The 23,166-nt window shown below is 38.3% G+C and overlaps 1 protein-coding gene across 1 annotated transcript in view; it reads right to left on the minus strand.

The window, feature by feature from the left end:
• Window positions 1-23,166, minus strand: part of Rme-8 (receptor mediated endocytosis 8) — a 699,549-nt gene that overhangs the window by 15,911 nt on the left and 660,472 nt on the right. Inside the window, exon 51 of the mRNA XM_090387774.1 lies at window positions 21,050-21,190. Within this exon, the coding sequence (XP_090243900.1) occupies window positions 21,050-21,190 (141 nt within the window). The remainder of the gene's footprint in view (window positions 1-21,049; window positions 21,191-23,166) is intronic.

Here is a 23,166-nt window from a genome sequence, read left to right on the forward strand (position 1 = left end):
GCAATTGGAGCGGTGTGGCGTTGGGGACGGACTGCTGCTGTGGATGGGGGGGTGGTTGGGGGGAGGGCAGAGTGGTGATCGGTGGACACTGCTCATCGTGGACTGGTGTTGTCGGTGGAGTCCCTCAGGGTTCGGTGTTAGGTCCATTGTTGTTTTCTGTGTTTATGGATGATATTGGTGATGGTGTATCGAGCTTGGTGTCCGGGTTTGCGGATGATGCGAAGGTTGGCGGGGTTGTCGGGGGCACTGCTGACGCTGTGCTGCTGCAGCGGAGTCTGGAAGGGTTGAGCGGATGGGCTGAGAGGTGGCGGGTGAGGTTTGGCGTTGACAGGTGTAAAGTGCTTCATGTGGGGGGGGGGCGGCCCCGGAGGGACGTGTCGGCTCTGTGGTGCTGCACTGGCAGTGGTGGAGAATGGGAGGGGCCTGGGGGTGGTTGTGCAGGCGGATGTGGGGTTCTCTGGGCGGTGCGGACGGGCTGCGGGAGTGGCTCATTGTGTGTTGTCGGTGATGTATAGGAGTTTTTCTGGCAGGGATGGGGAGGTGATTGTTCCCTTGTGTGGGGCAATGGTTGAGCCAGCAGGATTGGTGAATGGAACAAAGGGGTGCGCTTGAGAGGAAAGGCTTAAGTTTTGCAAGTTGCAGTGTCTGGGGACTGGGCGCCGGCGGGGTGGGCTGGTGGGGGTGTGTAGGGCCTTGAATGGTTTGAGCATGCTGATGGGATTCTTCCTCTTGCTCGGAGTGGTCACCTGGGAGGGCATGGGTTCGGGTTGGGGAGGGACGGATGTGGGATGGACGTGCGGAGGTTTGCCTTTGGCCGGCGGGTGGTTGGTTGGTGGAACAGACTTCCATCCCTTGTCATGGAAGTTGATAGCCTAAATAAGTTTAAGGCTCAGCTGGATAGGTATTTCGAATGAACAGAGGGGTGAAGTGGAAGTGGTTTTTTTTTTTTTTTTTTTTTGGCTGATGCTGCATAAGCTTGCTTTCTTGCATCAAATGCCTCTACTCGTGCTAATGTTAAAAACTAAAATTTACTTTCTATATAATACAATAAATATTCAGTCAGTTTGGTTAGATGGTATATTCCTGACAATACATGTAAAGACTCATACTTGACAAAAGACATGAAGTCTCAGTTACAATCAAACAATTTAAGAGGGCCATTCAAACTAATGCCACCAATTTTTTCATGCTCATGTGATATTGTATGCAAAATGCAATGGTAACAGGTGAAAATTTAAACATTACCACTAATATCCTGCAAGTTTCAACAATACATGCCAGTGGCAGGACTGTGGTAGTCTGTGGAAATGGAGGGTGACTTTCATATGTGTATGAAAGAGTGGTGTATTCCTGAGTTCCTAAATGCAGAAAACACAGCTCACTGAAATCCAAGATTTGAAGAACATTTATGGAGATATGATAGTTGATGTGAGCACAGTTTGGTAGTAGTAAGTCAGGCAGATCAATGATGCTGGTTGTGGTTCAGAGTCAGGTCACTATCACACTGCCCTATCAGGTAGCACAGGGGTTTATAATCAGTCTCCTCCCCACCAGGTGGCAAAGGCCTGTGTTCAAATTCTATTATTTACTTATTTCAATTGAAGTATACACAACAATTGATCCATTTACTGTGTGCAGCCAAGGAAAAGAATTGGTCCTTAAAAAATGCACAGAAGTGATTAAACTATTTACATTGAAATCTTGCCACTATGCATAATGAGATATTTACAAGTCAGCGAGCAGTTTGTAAGAAGTCTGAATTTTGGAGTCAAATCCAAAAAAAATTTATTGGTCATTTCCACAACATGGCTGAGTTAGTCAGTCTCAGGTGAGGATTGTATGTTGTTGTTTTTTTTTTGTTTTTTTTTAACAGAATCTCAAGATTTTTGTTACTGAAGAGCAAACCACTGAAAATAGATACAATTACAGTCACAATACACGACAACTCATCGTTGGTGTGTGAGTGTGTCTATTAAGTGCTTCACCACCTCATACACACCTAGATGCAGTACACCTTCAATGCTGCAGCAATGGAAGATAATGAGGAGAGTGCAGATAAATTGATTTGTGAAGACTGACACAAGGTAGGAGAAATATGAGATGTGAACAAAAAGTTCAGAAACTAACTTTGTATCTTGAGACTCTAGAATAGTACAGGGTTTCAGCTTGCTGCAAAATGTTCAGCAACCCACCTAGATGTAGCAATGCATGAATCACCAGTTTATCTGCAGTCGGCCTGAATTCGCATTCATTGAATAGAAGGCAGTTCATGTGTTTGCCACATTTTAAAATGAATGATTTTACTGAGCAGTGAATTTGCATCAAATTTTATTTCAAATTAGGGAAAGCTGTAACAGAAATCCACAAAATGTTAAAAACAATTTCTTGGAGAGAATTCTGTGTCATTTGAAGTGGTTCAAAAAACACTCTGAAAAGTTTAAAGAGGGTAATTTGTCCACCAAAGATGATCTTCGCTCTGGCAGCCTTTCAACTTCAAAAACCAAAGATTCAATTGTTTGGATCAGGAGTTGCTGATTTTTAGCTGTCTGCAAGGATGCTAGTGAAATCTGTATTTTTTATGAGGCATTTCAATCAATTTAACACAAGATTTGGAAATGTGATGCATTTTAGCTAAGTTTGTGTCTCACATTAACATTGACTCATACAGTGTGGCAAGTTCTTGCATGGCAATATCTTCATTAGAGCTACTGCTAATCCTCAATTCATTTCTTCCATCATTATTGGTGACAAATCGTGGATGTGTGAAAGTCTAAGGGGTAAAAAAAGTAGGACAATCTTGAACGAATGCAAAGATAATGCTTATCGTATTTTTTTACTCAGCAGGGAATTCTTCATTATGAATTTAGTAAAAATAGTGGCAAATGATGCATGAAAGCAAACTTATACAGCACCAGTAGCTGCAATTTGCTATGACTGATAGGAGAACCTTACAAACAATGATTAAGCATACAGTTTAGGAACATTTGGTTATAAATGGCATTCTGAAGGACAAACACACAACATGGTTTTGTAGTAATGGGAAAATCATGTAAAACTAATCTGGTTAGCTACTTGGCACAGTTACTCATAGTTTGGACGTAGGAAATAATTTTGACATTGTTTATCTGGATTTTGCTCAGTCCCCTCATGAGAGGTTACTGTACAGGCTGGAACAAGTTGGGATCATGGGCAAGATCCTAAGATGGATCATGGGGTGGCAGGAGGCAGAGAATTGTGATTAATGGATATACTTCAGATCGATGTAATGTCAGAAGTATGTCCCTCCAAGGATTGGTTCTTGGAGCACTGTTGGACCACAGATGACAGAAAGATTGGCAGTGGTTAAAGATCAGTGGTAAGCAGCACTCCATCAGGATGACTTGAATAGGCATCAAGAATGATCAGAAAAGCTGTTTTAATGAAGCAAATGCACTCACTTGCTGCCTCCTTTAAGATTATAGGGTATATGCCATCAACCACAGGAGCCTTACTCGCCTGTAGGCACGAAAGTTCATTAAATAATCATTTGAAATTTCGACATCATTAATTACATTTTCTTTCGACTTCACTTCCATAATATCTCATTGACACAAAGGGGGTTTTTTTTATGTAAATATCGATGCAAAGTAACTGTTGAGTTCATCTGCAACTTCAGCTGTGGTATCTAATACTGTACCACGTCCATTACATAAGGGTCCAATCTGATCTGTCCTTCTGTTCTTTGCATTTATATATGTGAAGAATTCCTTAACTGCACTCTTTGCTCTCTTCTTTATTCTTTATCCCCACTCTTTGCTCTCTCCCAGACTCAGTAAAGAAACTATAGTGAAAATTATACTTCACTGAATAAAACGCCTTTCTCCTTCAGAAAATGATGAACATAATTCAAAGAAACTGGAATAGAACATCAGTTTTCCGCAAATTCTTTCCAAAATAAGAAACTACCCGACTCCAATGAGATTTGAAAAGATGAACTTGAGTCGGAAATTAATGAAATACTTTTAACGATTTTTGCTAAAAAAGTTCAAAGCCTAGAAAATATGGACTGAGATCGTCTATGATTATCTCAGTACAATAGTACCAGAATAGAATCTGAAAGGGCGTTTTCTGCTGCTAATCAAATACTGTATGTACCAAAATTAGATCCATTTTAAATGATCATACTATTGATTGTTTATATTTCTTAAGAGTTCACTTTATTCAGACAGGTAGTGTGGATGCTTAAACATAACTAAACTTTGCAGTAACAACATGTATTTTTTTGTTTTTAGAATAACTGTATTTTAATGATTTTTTTAAGAATATTTATTATTGCAATAAAAGTTTATTTAAAACATGAATTCAAGTAATTACAGTACTTGTTTTTTTCCTTACTTTACTGCACCTAATTGTTATAAAAATTTATTGAGAAAAACGTTTGTTTTTGGAATACCAGTATCCCGGTTGCATTAATTAAAAATACCAAAATACGTATTAAGATTTTGACTGGTATTGTAAGCCCTAACTGTAGATATAGGGAATCATAATCCCATTGTATAAGACAATTGTAAGACAGCATTTGGAATAATAAGTCCAAGTATGGAAGTCTCACCTAAAAAAGATCCATACATGAGCAATTTGCATGAGGAATGTGAGTTATGTGAGCTACATAGCCTTGGCAATTGGTCCCCTCTAAGGTGCCTGACTGAAGTCAGTCAAGTTCTGAGAAAAGATATTAAAATGAATAAAGCAAATTTTCACTATCATAAAGGATTCCAAGAAGTTTCCTTTTAGCCAGCAAGTTGTTGATTACTGAAACAAATTAGCTCCATGGGTAATTGAATTAAAAATAGTAGAGGAAGATAGGTAACTGGAAGTTACATATCTTCCTCTACTATTTGGAGAAATTCAGAGGTCAACTGAATAATTACTTATATAAGCAAAGAAACACATAGGTCTATTTTTTTAACAACTTTACATATTTTCTTTTATTTTTTATATCTTTCCTTATATTTTATCGTTATTCGATTTATTTATTACAGTAAACCCTTGCTAATCCAGTTACAGTTAATCCAGATCGAAATATGAAAAATTCTGTTCGCAGCGGCAAACCTGATAAATGTACTAAAATAAAATACATTTATCCATCTATTGATGGATAAATGTATTGTCTTTTTTATAGTTTTTTAAATAAAGGCTCGACAGTAATATATTTTTTATTTATTTTCATCAGCCCTACCTATATCATTAAATTTTCCATTTATTTGTGTATTAAGTTTTTTTTTGTCTTTTAGGGCCATCTTTTGCTTCACTAATCTGGATGACCTCTCCCCCCAGTTAATCCGGACTAGCGAGGGTTTACTGTATTATTATTTTATTCTTTTGGCTGGTCCTGAAAAAGCCAAAAAACTTTCCTTGTTGTTAGTATTAATACTAATGTAATCACAACTGAGTAGCATCCTATACTGGAAGCTATATAGAAGAAGTATCCATTTCTTCAAATCATCATCACATTACACAATCTCTCCTGGGAAGGGGTCAAGCCAAGGCATTACTGGTGTTTAGGTAAAACAACTTTAATAAAGTACAATCTTTCACGGTTGCAGTATGATGTCAACTTTTGCTTGCTTGCTACTGTAGTCAACTTGTTTTTTTCTCATCTAAGATTGGTGCATCCTTTAAGTCATGTCATGAGCTTTACTTTGCATACTGACTGAATGTGGTACTTGGAAGTCTTCAGTTGCTATCGCTCCCATGTTGAACAAAATTTATCTTGTACAGATTAAATTTGTGGTATTGCATCATTCAGTGTACAAAGGCTCTGAACATCCAGTTTCAGATGCAATTTTTCTTGCTGATCATTGTGGACTTAATGTATCTTGGAAATACTGATGCACATTTTGTCGCTGACCGCAATTCTCAGGGAAGTGCTTTGGAGTGCCAAAAATAACCCTGAACACTCATGAGTCTTAAGCATTCAACTAAAAGAACCATGAAATGAAATTCAACATTTCATTTCATGATATGGTCATGAAATTTCATTTCATGACCATATCATGAAATGAAATTTTATAGAAGACCAGATGCATACAACAGAATAATTTGAAAATTTTCCTGAAGAGAATCAAGCTTAAAAGAATCAAGCTTTTAAGGTAGAAAGAAAGGTTTAAAGTTATATTTTTTAAAGAGGTTATTTTACTTGAAACAAAAAAAAAGATGTCATTTTCTATGAGAGTGGGACTTATGAGATGCCCTTATATATACAGGCAGTTCCCACTTTACAAGTTCCCGGGTTAATGAGTTCTTTTTTTTTTTAAGTATCAAGTATCAATAAAATCGAAAATATGAACATCAATTGCAATAAATAAATGCTAAACATTCATAAATACTTTATTTCAAACCACATGCGTAGCTATACAATATAGTATTTACTACCATGTGTGCATTTGTTCAGGAAGATGAGAGCTTCTCATTGACTCATCCCTATCAAAAACATGAAAAGTGGGGTGGCCATTGATCATTATGCTGCCCCACATGAGAACACAGCATGCACCATAAGTGTCCCCTTCTCTGATTTTGTAGAGATCGTACCGCATTCCTTGTTTCCAGATGAAATAACCGATAACACACACCATCGTTTACTGAGAATGCAGGGAGAATAAGTTTATCAATGTTTCCTCTGGTTCTCGTCTCATGTTGGCTTTCTTTACCTTCACCAAAAAAACATCTACAGTCAGTTTGTAGGCAAAAATGGGACTCATCAGAGAACAGAACTATACCCTCATATGTCAGGGTTCCAAGTCACATGTTCATAGCACCAGATTCGATGAGCTCTGTGGTGGTTTGGGGTTAATGGGATAAAAACCACAGGCTTCCTTGCATAGAGTCCACTTGATTGAGCCTTCTTAACACAGTTTGGTTGGAAATGTTTTCACCTGTGGCACAGCAACCTCAAGAGACCATTGATGACAGGACATTGTAGGGTTCCATCTTGCTGTTAAAGCCAGTAGTGGTCTGTTCTGGTTGATGTAGACCTCGGGCAACCTTGGCTGGCTCATCTTGTAATGGTTCCTCTCTCTCTTGAAACTGCTTCCATATTGCTGAAACGACACTGCATGACACAATAATCCAATGTGCCACCTCTGCCTATGACTGCCCAACTTCAAGTTGTCCAATGGTCTTCCATCTCAAAGAATCATCTAAATGACATTGACTTGCCATCCTGAGTATTGGAGATGTGGCTATCCCAAGAAAGCCAAAAAATGGCAATGAAGTGATGTGGTTGCAAGATGTGTTTTTATAGGCATGAATAATTTGCACATAATGTGCAGCTCTTTAAGGTGGACAGATCGATTTCTATTGGATACTTGGAATTTGCATGCCAGATGCCTATTATATCAAATATTTGCCTTTGGAGACACTGTTCACAATAAAATACTTGTAAAAAACATTTTGTTGTGTTAATTTTGTCAAGTGGTGTAAGATGCAGTGAAAAAGGAACTGGATGCAAAAAGTAATTTTGATATCATATACTTGGATTTCAGAAAAGGTTTTATAGTGTAGCACATAAAATACAGTCAGTCCTCATATAGCACGATAGTTGTGTTCCTAGAAACCCTCGTGCAATGCAAAATCATGCAATATGAACAACAGGCCCTATGGGAAAAATAGGGTTAGGTGCCGACCACCGAAGATTGAACACACATTTGTAACCAAAACATTACCAAACACAATAAATAATCGTAATTAAATACGTATTTCATTACGACTATTCGTAATAAAATATTGCTAATTCTTTTGCTTCTATCGTAAGCAAACTTGTTTTTTTGTTTGATTTTCTATCCAAACAGATGACAGCCGTTCCATCACTTCTTTGTGTCTTAATCTAATGGATTTTAATTACACTTTGAGTTGTTCCTGCTATGAAAGTTGTTTTTATTTTCTCTGCATCCTTTGTAATTCTCGGGGTTGCCTCATTTAGGTTTGTAGCACGTGCAATATCACATGGTCTTTCATTTCGCTCAAAGCGATTCACAATTTCATATTTTTTCTCTATCGACAGAGGCGGACTGGGGAAATCCCGGTGGGCCGGAGGCCGGTGTGATTTTGGCCATAAATGCTAGATGAGGCCACTATAAATTTTCCCGGGTAAGAATTTTTGACCCAATCCGCCTCTGTTTATCGATATTGCTTTTCTTTTTCTCTCTGAATCTGTAGTGTCTTCACCAGGATGCTTCCTTTTCACACCTTTTAAGCATTTTACCCATTTTTAGGGAATAAAGCAAAATTACAAAATGAGGAGGCATGCTTGATACACATAAACAAAGCTGCACATTAGCAACTGAATAAACAACACCGTAAAGGCAGAGATACACTATTAACACCTCACATTTTACTAAAGCACATTTCTAGGGGTTACTACCATAAAACAATAAAAACAATTTCCAGTTGCGTTTCTGCTAGTGGAATCTGTTATAAACTGGTAGTAAACTCGATCCAATTGCATTTGCGATAATACCGATAGCTGGAATTGTGTGGGTTTTTACTTTATTATTGTGAAATGTGTTTCCCCTTCACTGATATAAGAAACATAAATACATTTTCAGAATCTTCTCTTCATTCCTATCGTGTTGCGTCCGGTTGGGGGTGATTCTGCGTTCGACTGCTATTTCTTGTAAACACAAAGGCGAATCGTGCATAAGCGAATTCGGTTCGTGTTATATAAGATATCGTTCCCCTATTTATAAATCGTGTATGATCGAATTCGTGTAATGTAAACACGTGTTATACGAGGACTGACTGTACTGCTCTACAAATTTGAGCTTTTTGGCATTAAAGGCAAGTTAATGATATGGATAAAGTGATGGCTGAGTGGAGAAAACAGATAGTGGTTAACAATGGATACTGCTCTTCATGGACTAATGTTATTGGTGGAATCCCATAGGGTTTGGTTCTAGGCTCATTGTTTTCTGTATTTATTAATGATATTGATATCAGGATTATTGTATCATATCATATCATATCAAGATTAATGTCTGAGTTTGCAGATGATATAATGGTTGGCAGGGTGGTTAATGACAGTAATGAAGGTACGCTGCTACTGCAATAAGGTCAAGAAACATTAGGCAAATAGGCTGATAAATAGTAGCCGAAGTTTAACATTGACAAATGCAAGCTATACCACATGGGTAGCAGTAATCCCATTTTAACATACTTGAGGTTCACATCTGGTGAGTATGGGATTGGCACACCCGGGGTCCTGAGTTGGATATCATTAATATCTTTATTGCAGGCAGTGAATGGTTACATGATTGCCTGATGCAATAATACCCATGACAGAGACAATGCTAGGGGTTTGTTAATGTTAATCTTCAAGTTCTGCTTTCAATCTATTTAAGCTATCAACTTCTAAAACAACAGATGGAAGTTTGTTCCACCAATCAACCACCCGCTGGCTAAAGGCAAACTTCTGCACATCTATCCTACAACTGTCTTTCCTAAATTTCAATTTATGCCCTCTCAGGCGATTATTCTGAGCATGAGGATGAATCCCATTAGCATTGAGCCTGCTCAAACCATTCAAGGATTTATACAACTCAATCAGTTCACCTCGCAGGTGCCTAGTCTCCAGACACTGTAATTTGCAAAACGTAAGATTTTCTTCGTAAGAGCAACCCATTATTCCATTCACTAATCTTGTTGCCCTTCTCTGTACTCGTTCCAACAGCTCTACATCCTTCTTAAAATAAAGCCTCCAGTGTATACAGTACTCAAGTTGTAGCCCGACCATTGCCTTATACAAGGGGATAATCACCTCCTTATCCCTGCTAAAAAAATCCTGTATTTATCATTGACAAGACACCAATGAGCTATTCTTGGAGACCGTCTGCACTGCTCAGAAAACTTCATATCTGCCTGCACAATTATCCCCAGGTCCTTTTCATTCTCTACCACTGTCAGTGTAGTCCCACAGAGTTGATACGTTACTCTGGGGTTACTGCTTCCCATATGTAGTATTTACAGTTGTTAATGTTAATCTTCATTTGCCAGCTCTCAGCTCATCTGCTCAACTTTTCTAGAACCTGTTGCAGCAGTGCACTGTCATTAAAAACCCTGCCAACCTTCGTATCGTCTGCAAACTTGGATGTTAAGCCTGATATATCATCATCAATTTCATTTATAAATACAGAAAACAACAAAAGACCCAACACTGAACCCTGAGGGACCACTGATAACATTAGTCCACAAACAAGTGTTCATTGATTACCTCTCTCTGTTTTCTCCCACTCAACCATCCCTTTATCCATAGCAACAATTTGCATCCAATGCCATAGTGCTCATATTTGCGCAGCAGTCTTCCATGTACAACAATATCAAAGGCCTTTCTAACATGGGAAAAATATAAATACAACATGGCTTTAGTAGCCCTTGTACCATTAAACAACATATCGAAATATATGATATCAAAATTATTCTTTGCATCCAGTTCCTTTGCGACTACATCATAGTATCCATACAAATTGGTCAGACAAGGCTTCCCCTTAACAAACCCATGCGGTGTACGAGCTATAACTGAAATCTTGTCTAGATGATCCTGCAATGCTTCTTTAACCAGTGCCTCCATTAATTTCCCCTGAAACAGAAGTTAAACTAACAGGTCTGTAATTACCTGTATCTCCCTTTGATCCTCCTTTGTGGATTGGGATCACATTTGCACATCTCCAGTCCATGGGTACCTTCCCTGAGTCCAAGGAAGCTCTCATAATTATGGCTAAGGGTTTGCTCACTTCCATTAATATAACTGGATAGATTCCATCCCCCCCCCTAGGTACCTTTCTTATGTTTATCTTCAACACTTTCTCTTCCACTTTACTCTCAGTTATTACAAGATTATCTAGCTTACTGCCAGAGTTTAATACTCCTTTCGCATTCCCTTTCTTGAATAACTCCTCATGTGTGAATGTAGATGAAAAATATTCATTTAGTTTGTTAGCTACCTCAGCAGGATCATCAACAGTTGAATTATCGATATCAAGTGGACCAATCTGATTAATCCCCTTCCCTGTAGAATTTACATAAGTAAAGAACTCTTTACTGTTTTATTTTGCATCCTTTTTCAAAGATTTCTCATAATCTGCTTTCGCCTGCATAACCTCCTTTGTGACTTGGTTACAGACCAGCTTATATCTATCATGGGCTTCTGTATCACTTGTTATTTTACATGTATCCCATTAATTTTAATTCTCTATCACATGTCTAATTAGTTCATCTGACATCCATTTAGGCCTAAATCTTGAACAATATTTCTTTGTTGGTATGAAAAGCCTAGTAGCTTCCAAGATTATTTCTTTGAATGATTCCCATTTTGAATTTGCTGTTGGTAACACCATCAGTTGGTCCCACCATATAGAATTTAAATACCGTCTCAGGGCACCGCAGTCACCTTTATGAAAGCAAAAATACTTTCCTTTACCCTTGATAGTAGTTACCTCTTTGAGTAAATCCTACTTCAGCCAACTGTGATCACTGCCACCTCGTGGTTCCTTTATCTGCAGATTCTTAATGCATGAAAAATCACTACTGATAATCAGATCAATAGTATTACTCCCTCTGGTTGCCTCTTAAACATGTTGATGTAAAAAACAATCATCGAATGAATCCACAAAAGCCTTGCTAGTGTGTGAGTGACCAATCCACAAATTCCAGTCAATATGTGGGAAATTAAAATCCCCCATTATAAGACACTGATTTAATGGTCCACTTTATTTCTCTGCACAATTGCTCATTACACTCATCAGATTAATTAGGCCTATAACACATACCTACTCTCATTTTTCCTATCCCAGTGCTTATGTCACACCATACAGACTCAACATTGCATTGTCCACCAACACCAATAGGATGCACTTCCTCAGATTTTGTGTGTTTCTTAACTAACAATATAACCCCTCCTGCCTTCCTGTACACATTGTACTCCCCAAATTCCAGTTCTGTACTGCTTATGTCTGTATGACAGCACGTCTCTGCTGTCCCAGTAATATCTGCCTTTGGTGTCTTGACTAGCACTTCCAGCTCATCGAATTTATTAACTATACTTCTAGCATTGGAGTACATGCAAGTATACTTGCACCTCTTTCTACTCTTAGTTACCCTAACACACTCCATTTATTTGCTTGTTTCACTATGATTTCCAGCAGTCCTGGAAATCCCCATTGCCTTTCTTTCTAGGCTGCTGTTCTATTTGCATTTCAACAGAAGCAGTGCAAGAATCACTTTCACAACTGCCAGCAGCTACTGTTAATCTATTAATTCATGTATTCCCCCTCAAGCTAGCAGTTTTCGGACCCACCTAATTCTGCCTCGATAGCATCAGCAAATATTCTTGCACCCTTTTTATTTAAGTGTATCCCATCCCTGTAGAAGCAGTCTCTCCTGTTAACATGCACAGACCAGGCCGAGAAAAATTCTATCCCTTGAGCCTTGCACAATCTCTCCAGAGCCAAACTGATCGACAAGGCTCTCATTATATACTGCCTCCTATCGTGTCTGGGCAAAATTGCAGACACTTTCAAATTCAACCCTAACTCACTGTTCTTTTTCAGCATTGATTTGTACTTTTTAAGTAATTTCGCCAGTCTCCTACTCTTAATATCACTAGTGCCAACGTGAACAACAATATCACCCTTTGTGCCCTTAAAGGGTGATATCTGCCCCACAAGTTCATCAACCTTTGCCACTGGCAGACATATCCTGGTCCTGTTCCATCTATCCTTTTTGCACAATGTTTCCCGTTTCCCTGACAATAGTCACCTACAACAACTAGTTCCTTTGGGACCAGTGCATTCTGCCTTGCGGGTTGCCACTGCGTTGTGTGATGTTCAAGTTCTGGCATTGATTTGGGGTGCTGAGAGCTTGATGGGCTCCTCAATTTAAATCCTTCAATGGCATCCACCCTGTCCTTCAAGCTTGCATATAAGACCATAACAATGCTGAGTTCCTCACACTCCTTACATTGCGCGCTCACAAAGACATTCCCCTTAGCAATATCATGTCCCATTCCTCATTGATCCACAAACATCAAGTAAGCAGTATTCAGAGGACAACTGCTCCCCTCAGTTCTTCCCTGAGCCACAGCACTTCCATTAGTTTGAGCCTTTTGCTTTGCTGCTCTGAATCATGATTTCTATTCAAGTTCCATAAAATTCCAATACAAAATATATCCCTAAACTGATATCACAATGTAGTTATAACACTATAGATATGTATTTCGGTATGGAATATTACCTCCGAGTTACGGTATATTACTTTCCTATCCCCTGTCAATTAGCATTAGCATTAGTAGAGGCATTAGATGCAAGAAAGCAAGCTTATGCAGCATCAGCCAAAAAAAAATATAAAATAAAATAAAATAAATAAATAAATAAATAAATAAATAAAAATCAATAAATAAATAAATAAAAAAATAACCACTTCCACTTCACCCCTCTGTTCGTTCGAAATACCTGTCCAGCTGAGCCTTAAACTTATTTACGCTATCAACTTCCACGACAAGGGATGGAAGTTTATTACACCGACCAACCACCTGCTGGCTAAAGGCAAATTTCCTCACGTCTATCCTACATCTGTCTTTTCTCAATTTGATCATTCATCATTCTTCTTCTCTTCCTTGGTGATTCCCTTCTACTTCTCTCTCTCTCTCTCTCTCTCTCTCTCTCTCTCTCTCTCTCTCTCTCTCTCTCTCTTAGGATGACTTAGAGGTTTATTTTTGGTTGGTGTGGCGGGGCGTCGGGCTTCCTTGCACCATGTGGCTAATAATAATAATAATAATAACTATGTGGTACTTTACTGAAGGTAGTGGAAAATGAAAAGTATCTGGATGTAACTGTGCAATGAGATATGAAGTTCTCAGACAGGCTACCACACACTCGTGGGGTTTTGTCAATGATATACAGGAATTTTGCTAGCAGAGATAATCACCTCTGGTGATTATCTCATTATACAATGAGATACATCTTGAGTACTGGATACAGGTCTGGAGGCCTCGTTTTAAGAAGGATGTACAGCTGCTGGATTGGGTTCAGAGAAGGGCAATGAGATTAGTGATGAGGAGAGGTACTCTTACCAAGAAAGGCTTCATTTCTTTAAATTATAGTGTTTAGAGACTAGGCACCTGCAAGGTGATCTGATTAAGGTGTTTAACACTTTGAATGGCTTGCACGAATGCAGTGCTTATGGGATTCTTCCTCTTGCTCAGACTATGCACGTGAGAAGGCATAAATCAAATTCAGGAAGGTTAGTTGCAGAATAGATGTACAGAAATTTTCCTTCAGCCAATGGGTGGTGGATTGCTGGAACAAGCTTCCATCTGTTTTTGTGGAAGTGGATAGATTGAATAAATTCAAGGAAGAACTAGACAAACTGTTGGAATGGATGGATGGATAGGTGAAATGGGATATTTTTTTTTTTTTTTTGCTGATGCTGTATAAGCTTGCTTTATTGCATCATTTACTGCTATTAATACTAATACTATACTAATATTGTAATTCTGAAGTAGTTTCCTTAAATCTCTCCCAAATGTATAAAATATGTTATCATTTGCATATATTTTAAGAAACATTCTTTAAATAGTATGTGGCGCACTATGGTCATAGAAGCCGATGCACCTAATAAATCCCCAAACAAACAAATGAACAAACTGAATAGTTTCAAACAGAGAGCTAAATAAAAGTGGGACTACATATATTACTCAGATATCGATTTTGTTATACAGATTTTCTTCCTCAGATTCTGTTTATATGTTTACAATGATCTTCCTATTAGTTAAATAACTATTAAATAATTGATATATTTTTGTCCCGTATATCATATTTCTGAAGTTTATTTTTCAGTAAAACATCTATTAAATCAGGAGCATTAGTTAAGGTCCACAACAAATATAAGTACAATGTTATTATTATTATTGCTTTTATATTATTTCTCCCTGATTGGGGGTTCCACCTCGTGACAGGTATTGCTACCAAGTAGACAGGTGGTTGTTGTTATGTCTGGTGTTACTGTTGGTCAAGGAACTCTCTGACTATCCTACAGGTGTTCAGGATTGCGACTTTCTGGAGTTCCTTGTAGGTGTTTGCTGGGAGACCTATTGCTGCTAGGCTGTTATGTAGGGTCTGTGGTTTACACGATGATCGGGATGGTCGTTATTTGTTCCATATGCCACATCTCTTTGATCTCCTGTCTTAGGTTTGTGTACTTCCTGATTTTTTTCCCCATGGGTTTTCTGCAGGTTGCCAGTGTTGGGTATCGCTATGCCAATCAGATAGGTAGTCTTTTCCTTCTTGTCCACAAGGCTTATGTCCAGTCTGTTGTGCGGGATTGTCCTATCTGTAATTATTATTTGGTCCCAGTACAGCTTGTGGGTTGGGGTCTCTAGTACTGCCTGTGGTTCGCACTTGTATTATGGTACACTTTCTTTGGTCAACTGGTATTTCCTTGCTAGCTTCAGATGTATTATCCTTGCTACCTGGTCATGTCTATAAGTGTACTCAGTCTGGGTGATCACCTTGCAACCCACAGTGATGTGTTGGATCGTTTCTGAGGTCAGGTGGCATCACTGCCATGTATCATCAGACACTCTGGGCTCCTTGGCATGTATTTTCTATAATTTCTGATGTTGATTACCTGGTCTTGGATGGCGAACATGAATCCTTCAGTCTCAGGGAAGAGCGTCCCGCTCGTGAGCCATGCATTTGAAGCAGTTTTATCTATGTGATCTTGATGGAGATCATTGTAGTGTCTGCCATGGAGTGTCTTCTCTGCTTATCTTTCTAGCTTCGTTTGTACCTCCTGGTTGGGGGGGACTTCTCGCTTAGGTTGAGTGGGGTATACTGCTTTTCTGTCTTTCTTATGGCCTGGTGGAGTGCTGCTGTGTGTTTCTGGAAGTAATCCTTCAGGTTAACTATTGCTGTCTTCTGTTGCTCAATGAGGTCTATCAGGCCCCTTCCTCCTTCTTCATGGGCAATTGTCAGTCTCTGTACGGCAGATCTCGGTTGGAGTTGGCGGCTCTTGGTCATCATCATCCTTGTCTTTCTCTTGATATCCTCCAGCTCGGTGTTAGTCCAATCTATGACCCCGAAGGAGTATGTTAGCACTGAGACTGCATGTTTATGGCTTTAACTGTGTTCCCTCCATTCAGTTTTGCTTTCAGCAGGTTTCTGAGCCTCTGATGGTATTTTTCGGTTACGCAGGCCTTAATTTCCTTGTGCTGTAACTGCTGAGCCTGCATCATCCCCAAGTATTTGTAGGCCTCTGCCATGGCTTCGATCTCTTTACCAGTCTGCAGCTGGTAGTTTCGGTTGACTAATTTTCCCTGGTGCAATCCGTGGGTCTTGCATTTGTCTAGATCAAATTCCATCCTAATATCATTCCTGAATTCTTCGGTGATCTGGAGTAGTTGCTGAAGGTGCTTCTTGGTTCCCGCGTAGAGCTTGATGTCATTCATGTACATCAGATGGGTGAGTGTACAGGTTCTTTCTTCCTTCCTTCCTTCCTTCCTTCCTTCCTTGAGGTTATATTCGTGCTTGCTACTGTTGAGCATGGTGGATAGCGGGTTATGTGCTAGACAGAACCACAATGGGCTTAGAGCATCTCCCTAAAAGATTCCTCTCCTGATGGGGATTGGCCTGGTTGTGATGTTTTCGACCTTAATGGTGGTACTCCATTTCGCCATCATTTCTCCTAGGAAGTTTGTCACTATCGGATTGACTTTGTAGATCTTCAGTGCCTCTATTAGCCAATGAGGCACGGAGTCAAAGGCCTTGCAGTAATCGATGTAGGCTGTGTACATGTTGCGGCACTTCTTGTAGGCTTGCTCCATAACTGCGGCATCTATGGTCAATTGCTCCTTGCATCTTTTGCTCTGCCGCTTGCTTCCTTTCTGCTGTTCAGCCATTATGTTCTGGCTCTCCAAGTGGTGTGATATCTTCTTGGTTATGCAGCTGGTCAGGATCTTGTACATTGTTGGGAGGCAGGTAGGTGAGTGGCCCATATTTCTTTGGGTTTCTTGTATCTTCGTCTTTAGGCTTCAGATATGTGATTCCTTGAGTGAGAAAATTCGGGATTGTCTCTAGGCGCCTTATCATTTGGGTGAACTGCTCTGCCAGGTGCTTGCATGTGTAAGTGAGCTTCTCGTACCAATAGTTGTGGGTGTTATCTATTCCTGGAGTTTTCCAGTTGCGAGAGTTCTTGATCGTCTGTTTTACTTCTTCCCGAATCTCCCACCCTCTCATTTCTTGTACGTCCTTGCATTCTAGTTCTCTCAATGGCACTCGGCTGTTATGTCTTACTTCCCCAGAACCCCTCAATTGTCTTCTTCTCTGGTGATCCATTCCCTTCTTTCCCGTCTTCTCCGAGATTCCTGTAGAAGCCTCTTTGGTCCTCATTGAAGATTCGGTTGTTTATTTTCCTCTGGGAGCTCTCTTTGTATCGGTGTAATCTCTTGCTGAGTGCAAGGAGGTTCTGCTTCAATGTGTCCAAGTACTCTGCTATTCTCTGATTTTTTTGTCTCATGTTTGCTGTGGATGCTGTGTCTCTTGAGGATGCTCTTCACTTTTCCAATTAATTTCTTATTTCTGTTGCCCTGTTGGTACTGGGTCAATTGGCCTATCTTGACTCTTAATTCTTCTATCTTCTGCTAAAGTCTTCTTTCCCAAGCTGGTGGTTCCTTCTGTTTCCTGTTCTTCTGCTGCTGGTCTCTTGCTTCTCTCCCGTTAATCCTCGTGGCTGCTACCTTGTGCTGCGGTATTATGTGGTATGCGGTATTATGTATTATGTGGCGATTCAGGTGGTCTGTGACTCTGCACAAGATTTTATTTGACCTGTGCTTCGGTATTAGGTGAATCTTTGTTGTGTCCATTCCTTCGAATTCTGTTAGGGCCTTCTTCCACTCATCCTCTATTCTGGATATCATGACCTCATATCTTTCCACTTCAGCTGCTGTGGGTTGTATTTCTTCTTGCTCTCTCTCCTCTGGTTTGGTGGTGGTATGTTCTTCCTCCTGTAGTTCCGTATTCTTTATCCTTTGCAGTTGATCGTTCATGTCCTGCTTGATTTTTTCCAAGATTGCAGGAGCTATCAGGTTCTTCGTGATGATGGTCCTTTTCTGGTCCGCTGTTTGCTGTTCGGTGACCTGAATATCTGGGAATCGTTCCAGCCACTTGGTATGCAGTCTCCCCTTGTGAGTTGTCATATCAGTCTCCAGCTTCGTTATTTCGTAGTATGCTTGCATGATATATGTATTCATTTCAATGCTCCACTTCATGCGTTGGCATTTTCTCCCTTCCTGGATGATCACAAGCGCAGTTGTGCAAGAAGCACTTCCAGTTAGTAGGGCTGGAGGTTTCTTGCCCTTCTCTTGTGGTAACCAAAGGGGGACAGCGCCACTCGCTCCACTGTCTTCCTCGGGAGACCATCTCTGATTTTTCAAACCGACCCCTCTGCCTAAGGCCTGAACACGAGTGACTTTATCCTGCGTCACACTCAATGCAGTATGATTAATATTTCTCTGCAGCATATATTATTATTATTAGCTCTATGGTGCAGGGAAGCCTGAGGCTTGTGCTGCACCAGCCAAAAAAATTGTTTTCTGAATTGCCCTGAGAGAGAGAGAGAGAGAGAGAGAGAGAGAGAACAAAAGGGAATCACCAAGAAAAAAGAAGAATGATGATATCCAGCTCAGGATCCTGGGTGTGCCGGGCCTATACTCACCAGATGTGAGCCCCTGGAGTTATTATTATTCAAATTTAAGTTAAACGAGTCAATTAGTTTTTCCAACAATGCTTCAGTTTTTATCTTTATAAACTTATATGCTTACCTTTCTGGTATGTGTATAAGTTGCTATGTAATAAAGAATTTATTTATAGGTATATTACATTATTATGTGTAATTATACAATTTTCAATTACATTATTTAACATGATTGGATAGTGATTGATCTATAATTAGTAAATTAATCAATGCCCTTTTCTTATAAATAGGAATGATTTTAAAAAATATCAGTTCAGATGGATAATTTTCCAAGTCTAATATTCTTGTGATTTTTCCTGTCAACTCTGCAAATATTTCTTTATTGTTTAACTTCTCATACTGAAACATTATTCATTCCATTTTATTTTTTATATTTTAAGTGTTGAATAAGTTTATTTCTAAAGGTTTTGAATCAATTATAAATAAATTATTCACAGATGATTATTCTGTGAATAATTTACGACAATAGAACTCTTAATATTTCATAGTATTTGCAAATGTCTAACTTATTATCAAATTGATAATGCTTGTTGTTTCCAATGATCCAATAATACTTTCTTTATCCTTGGATATTTTCTTTTGATCCAGTAATACTTTCACTACTATCCTTGGGTATTTCCTTTTTTTCTTCAGTAACGTGATAATCATTTCATTTCTCTTTTTGAGATACACATTTATCCATGAAAATTATTCTATTAACCCCAGGGGCTCACATCTGGTGAGTATGGGCTTGGCACACCCAGGATCCTAAGCTGGATATCATCATTTTTCTCTTTCTTGATGATTCCCTTCTACTTCTGACTCTTGTTCTCTCTCTCTCTCTCTCTCTCTCTCTCTCTCTCAGGGTAATTCAGATTTTTTTTTTTTTTTTTTTTTGGCTGTTGCAGCATAAGCCTCAGGCTTCCTTGCACCACATGGCTAATAATAATAATAATAATAATAATAATAATAATAACATAAAGTGGTTACCATGCTGACATTACAAAGAGTGGTTGTGTTGCTCTTCATTTCTGCTGTGTTGTCTTATTTCAAATTTATCCAGCTTATTAAGGGGGATAAATTTCAAGGGTGTTTGGAATAAACTCTTCCTTTGTTTATTGATAATTTTGAAGGGTTTCAAGAATCAGCAGAGATTGCACAAAATTAAACAGAAGCAGTCATTAATATTGCTAACCAATTGCAGCTTGAGTTTTGCCACTGATCTGCTTCAAGCTCAAAATGAAGAGCTCACAAATGAAGACCTCTTTGAAATGGCAAAACGTGAAGAAGCTGAGGAAGAAGATTTAACACTGAAACTCCTGTACGTTCCTTCACTTTCAAGGGGCTTGACAAAGCGTTTTAACACATAGAAAAAGCAACTGAGATTTTCGAGTCACAAGATTGAAATTTCAAATGCACTAGAAAAGTTGCTACAGATTTAAAAAATGCTCATGCAATGTTATCGTAAAATTTATAAAGAAAAGAGAAGACTGTCTGGAAACGAATGACTCTTGAAGCATTTCTGAAGACGACGATGACTCCTTGGACCCAACAAACCAACAACAAGTGCGAACCAGCAAAGAGTGCTGAACCACCAATGAGTGTGCATTTAGTCGATGTAGAATAAACATTCTTTGGGATTCCAACAAACCAACAACAAGTGCAAACCAGCAAAGAGTGATGAAACACCAATGAGTGTGCATTTAGTCGATGATGATGTAGAATAAACATTCTTTAATATTTATATAACAGTCTTAAACACTAGTTTCCAAGAACACATTCGAAATCTTTCCTCATATGGACATCTTTTGAACGAAGTCTTTTGCCATCTCATAAATAATTTATTTATTATTATAATTTTCTTGATTTTTTAAAGGCTATGTTTTCATTTCTTGGGATAAAAAAGAATTGTTTATGCATAAACTATTCTTTTCTTGACCTTTATTTAACATTACTATGTTCAAATATCATTGTTGTGAATGTAACCCATTTTCAATATTGCATCTATGGGAAATAAATTCCTGTTTACGAGTTTTCTCTTTATGAGTGTGCACTAGGAATGAATTAACTCATATAGTCAGGAACTACCTGTATATTCCAAATGTACTAATAGTGTTCAGTGTTTTGCTGGACTTTGATAATCATTAAACCTGTAATGGGCTGCTGCAACTAGCAGATCATTAGAAGAGTATGAATTTACTTCTTTACTTAAGATCTGTTTATAAATTTAAGCTTTTTTTTTTTTTTTTTTTTTTTTTATTAAACATTTAAAAACATGTAAAGTGCTTACTTGGTCCCCATATTTTAAAGATAAACACATTGCTTTCAGTGCTTGGACTACCTGTGCCTTTGTAGCTGCAGGGTTACTTATAGCATCCATCCTGCCTTCCAACAATTCCAACAGATATGATACTAAATGACTATTTATAGCCTAGAAAATAACAAGATTTCAAATAACTGATCACAGCCACAAAATAATAACATCATACAATAGCTTTGCTGAATAAAAGGAAATGGATTTATTATAAAGCACATTTCAAGGAATGGTTACACTACATCTTTAGAGAACTCAATCAAATATAAACAAAGTGAGTGTTAAGAAATGCACAAATAATAATGAAATGTACATTATCATTTGTGCTTTTTTTTTTAAATAACATACTCAAATTATTAGATGTGAGACTTAATTTCTTTAGACTATGATAAAGTTTCATTAAATGTATAAGAATGGCGGATGTTTCAGAAAAAAAAAAAAAAAAATCAAAGTGGAAGGAACAAATAAAAAGTTAATTTGATGAGTTCTGAGTTGAACTGAATGGATGTTGACCAGCTGATGAACACATTTGGACTAGTTAGAAAGGAACAGGTGAAAATGATTGATACTAATTTAGAAAATATGTCCATGGAAATACCTGTTGAAAAAGGAAGAATGCAGCATTTATCCAAATGTTTGTAATAACATGTGGAGGGAGTTTGGCAATCAATTAATAGAGCCTCCAGAACTTTTCTCTTAGAGAGTTCTGAAAACTTCTGTGTTTGTAGCAAAGTGAATGTTATGAATTGGAGATTTTTTTCCACATGGCTGTTTTGAGCATAAGTGTGCCAGTTTATGAATGCCATGTATTACGTCTCATTACTATGCATTCAAGGGCCAATTTCAAAGTTATGAGACTGTAAAAACTGGAATAACCCAAGGGGGGGGGGGAAACCTTACTTCCTATGTCAAGATTGACTAATTACAATCCTAATGAAGAAAATTAGGGTTGTAAATCTTAGGAAGTCTCTGATGGGATATGAGCCTAGAATATGAAACATTCATGATTTCAACAAATAATTTTTCTTATCATAAACAAATTTTGCATATTTAAAAAGGTAAACTGCAGCTTTTTTAGATGGACCATAATCTGCCACGCTAGTCCAGTGCAGGTTGGCAGATCAACCATATTTAGCAGTCAGGGGCTTGAACCCCGGTCTACTCAAGGAGCGTGTGCTATTGCATTCCCGCTCCTGACCACTCAGCTACGGTGTTCACTCTCATGTGATATCTAGAAACTGAAATGGAATGCTCTATTTTTATTCTCTAACATACGTGTGTATGCATGCACACATACAAAATCCTCTCGCAGATAGCAAAGTGGTTATACTCACTGTTGTTCCATTGGGAAAAAACTAAATTTGAATCCCATCATGATGCAAGGAACTTTTATGAGCTTTTTTTACAAGCCCATAAAAAATTGTATCTGTAAAAAAAATCTTATTTTACAAACACAATATTATAAAATTAAATAAAAAAAAAAACACTCGCACACACACCTGAGATGGGGAAAAATTGTTTTTCTCACAAAAACATTCACAGTAGAAAACTAAAAAAAAAATGTGCATGCACAAAAGATGTTTTATGTGAAATCATCTTTGACGAAAATTAGAACCATTTTAAAATCAAACAGCCAGAACCGAAGTCATGAACAATGTAACGTTTTATGCTCACGCCTACTACTTACTCTACCAAATCAACGTTTGGAAGAGGTTAGCGAAATCCAAGCCAATAAGCCTAATTACCCATTTGATTATAGCCATTTGTTGAATAGTATGATTGCAACAATACAAGTATTTTGACTGTAGCAAATGACAATTTCATTACATTCCATTGTTAGGTGCCACTATAGATGTTTTCACATCAATAATTTTCTGAGTAGCGAAAAGGACTGAATGCCACATTGTTATAGCCTTTGTGTTCAACGATTCCAAAGTCAAATGTAGAGCATTGTCGAGAGTATTGAGCAAGTCAACATAACAAAATAAAGATGGAGATAGCAACGAGTGTGCAAGAACGACAAACACCATCCAGATTGCATAAAAGACGAACAGAAAATCATGCATAGGATTTAGCAGTGCCAAACCAGCAAT

This window comes from Mastigoproctus giganteus, chromosome 13 (assembly GCF_048544385.1).
Source record: "Mastigoproctus giganteus isolate SK-2022 chromosome 13, ASM4854438v1, whole genome shotgun sequence".
NCBI classification, from domain to species: domain Eukaryota; kingdom Metazoa; phylum Arthropoda; class Arachnida; order Uropygi; family Thelyphonidae; genus Mastigoproctus; species Mastigoproctus giganteus.